Source organism: Myotis lucifugus, unplaced genomic scaffold, assembly GCF_000147115.1.
Source record: "Myotis lucifugus unplaced genomic scaffold, Myoluc2.0 scaffold_84, whole genome shotgun sequence".
Classification (NCBI taxonomy): domain Eukaryota; kingdom Metazoa; phylum Chordata; class Mammalia; order Chiroptera; family Vespertilionidae; genus Myotis; species Myotis lucifugus.
In genome coordinates, this window is record NW_005871132.1 from 2,633,539 (window position 1) to 2,635,264 (window position 1,726).

At 47.4% G+C, this 1,726-nt stretch overlaps 1 protein-coding gene across 2 annotated transcripts in view; it reads right to left on the bottom strand.

Moving 5' to 3' along the window:
* LOC102428173 (cytochrome c oxidase copper chaperone) overlaps positions 1 to 1,726 on the bottom strand; it is a 31,165-nt gene extending 29,439 nt beyond the window's left edge. The window contains exons 1-2 of one of the 2 annotated variants that reach the window (XM_023755761.1): positions 1,506 to 1,726; positions 8 to 96 (exon numbers count right to left, since the gene is read on the bottom strand). In XM_023755761.1, coding sequence (XP_023611529.1) covers positions 12 to 96; positions 1,506 to 1,612 — 192 coding nt within the window. In that variant the 5' untranslated portion in view covers positions 1,613 to 1,726 and the 3' untranslated portion in view covers positions 8 to 11. The remainder of the gene's footprint in view (positions 1 to 7; positions 97 to 1,505) is intronic. The other variant, XM_006090916.3, reaches the window with a different exon arrangement.

Sequence of the window (1,726 nt, forward strand, 5' to 3'; positions counted from 1 at the left end):
TGCTCACCATTTCATATCTTAAATCCCAGGGCTCTCATGCATTCCTTGTGGGCCTCAATTAGGTGTCCACAGTGCTCTTCTCCTTTCTCAATAATGCTACAAAACAAAATGTACTTGTTATCTAACAAAGTAGCCATTAAGCATATTAGCAGTAAGTAAGCATGCATAATAGTGATGTGGAGTGAGGCAGAACATAGTCTGATGGAATGTAGCTGGAGTTCAAAAAAAATGTTCTTCTGGTTGGTCTAATAATCCAATAGGCTTGAGACATTAGCAAGAGAAAAATAATCAAATGTAATACATACAGAGGTATTGGGAACCCTGCATCCGTAAGAGCCAGAGACTCCACACGCAGGAGCAGTTGAGACAGAAAGGGAACATGGGTACAGAAGACATCCTGAGCTAGGGAGGAGGTAAGGTGCCTTGGGGGCTTTAAAAGGTCACTGCAGGATTTTAAAAGCAGATACTTAATACTTATAAGTTTGTCCTGCCCCATAAATAGGTCAAAAGAAGTTATTTCTGATCATCTCTTATAGGCAAGGCCCCTAATTCAAGTTCTTCTAGGTAGTTAAGGGGGAAGGGGAGTGTGTGTGGGGGGGAAGGCAGATTCTCTTGAGGCCACAGCTAACATGGCCTTTAGCTCAAAACAATCTGCAAATCACAGAAGCATATCTTGGGGTGACTTGTTTTGAACGCCCCGTTTCAATTCTCCCTCCACAATATTATTTGCAAAGTACTAAGGATTAACAAAAAGCACTGGGCTCCTACAGCGCTTATTGACCTCATTATGCCACTCAATATTTTCTTTGCCTTTTATGTAAGGACAAAAAAGGGGCTGAAGGGAAGTGTACATTCACATCTGAAAATTCCTAAATAAGATTTGTTCCCACAAGAGAGGCTGCATAAAATGAAACGAACAAAAGCTTTTGTAGAATGATGGTAATCTAAAGGTACTCTCCTGAACACCACAATGTCTCCGAACAGTTATAAACTGACTTAAATTATCTACCTAAGGGGGGGGGGGGGCGGAGGGACGCTTTAATACTGTTAAGAAATGTACCGTGTCCTACTATGTCTAAAATTTGGTAGGCATTACCAGAAAATTATTACTCTTTGGTTTTGCTCAATCTTTTATAATAGTCCATAGCAATTACTGGCATGTCTCCATTAACTTAAAGCTCCTTTAAATCAAGTAGCAAATTTACCCATTTCGACATCTTCCGACCTAAAGTTATGTTCAAAAACCCTTCCTAGGGGAAACTGAGTGAACGGAGGTCGGGTCAGTCGGACCTCTCTCCTAACCCTTCGCCCGTGTCCCACCCGAGCTGCGAGCTCAGTCAACAGCACAGTCCACCGCGAAGCCTACGGGGCCCAAATAACCCCAAACAGCGCCGCTCCGCTAAGCGAGGGCCAGGACCCGCCCCAGGCGGTGCAGGGGGAAACGCCGCCGGAAGGAGGCGCAGCGCCCCCCGGCCGCCCCGCCCCGCCCCGGGCCGCGCACTGACCACGCATCGCGCGCCTTCTTGGTCTCTGGACAGGCGCAGCAGGGCTTCAGTGGTTTCTTCTCCTGCGTCTCAGAAGGGGCAGGGCTTGCGGCCGCCAGACCCGGCATCTTGCAAGATGAAAGTAACTACTAGTACAGGCACTCTCAACGCTCCCAACCTCCGCAAACGCCGGTTCGCTCGCAGTCGCTTCCGGCATCCGGTCCAGAAAGACCGGAAGTCCT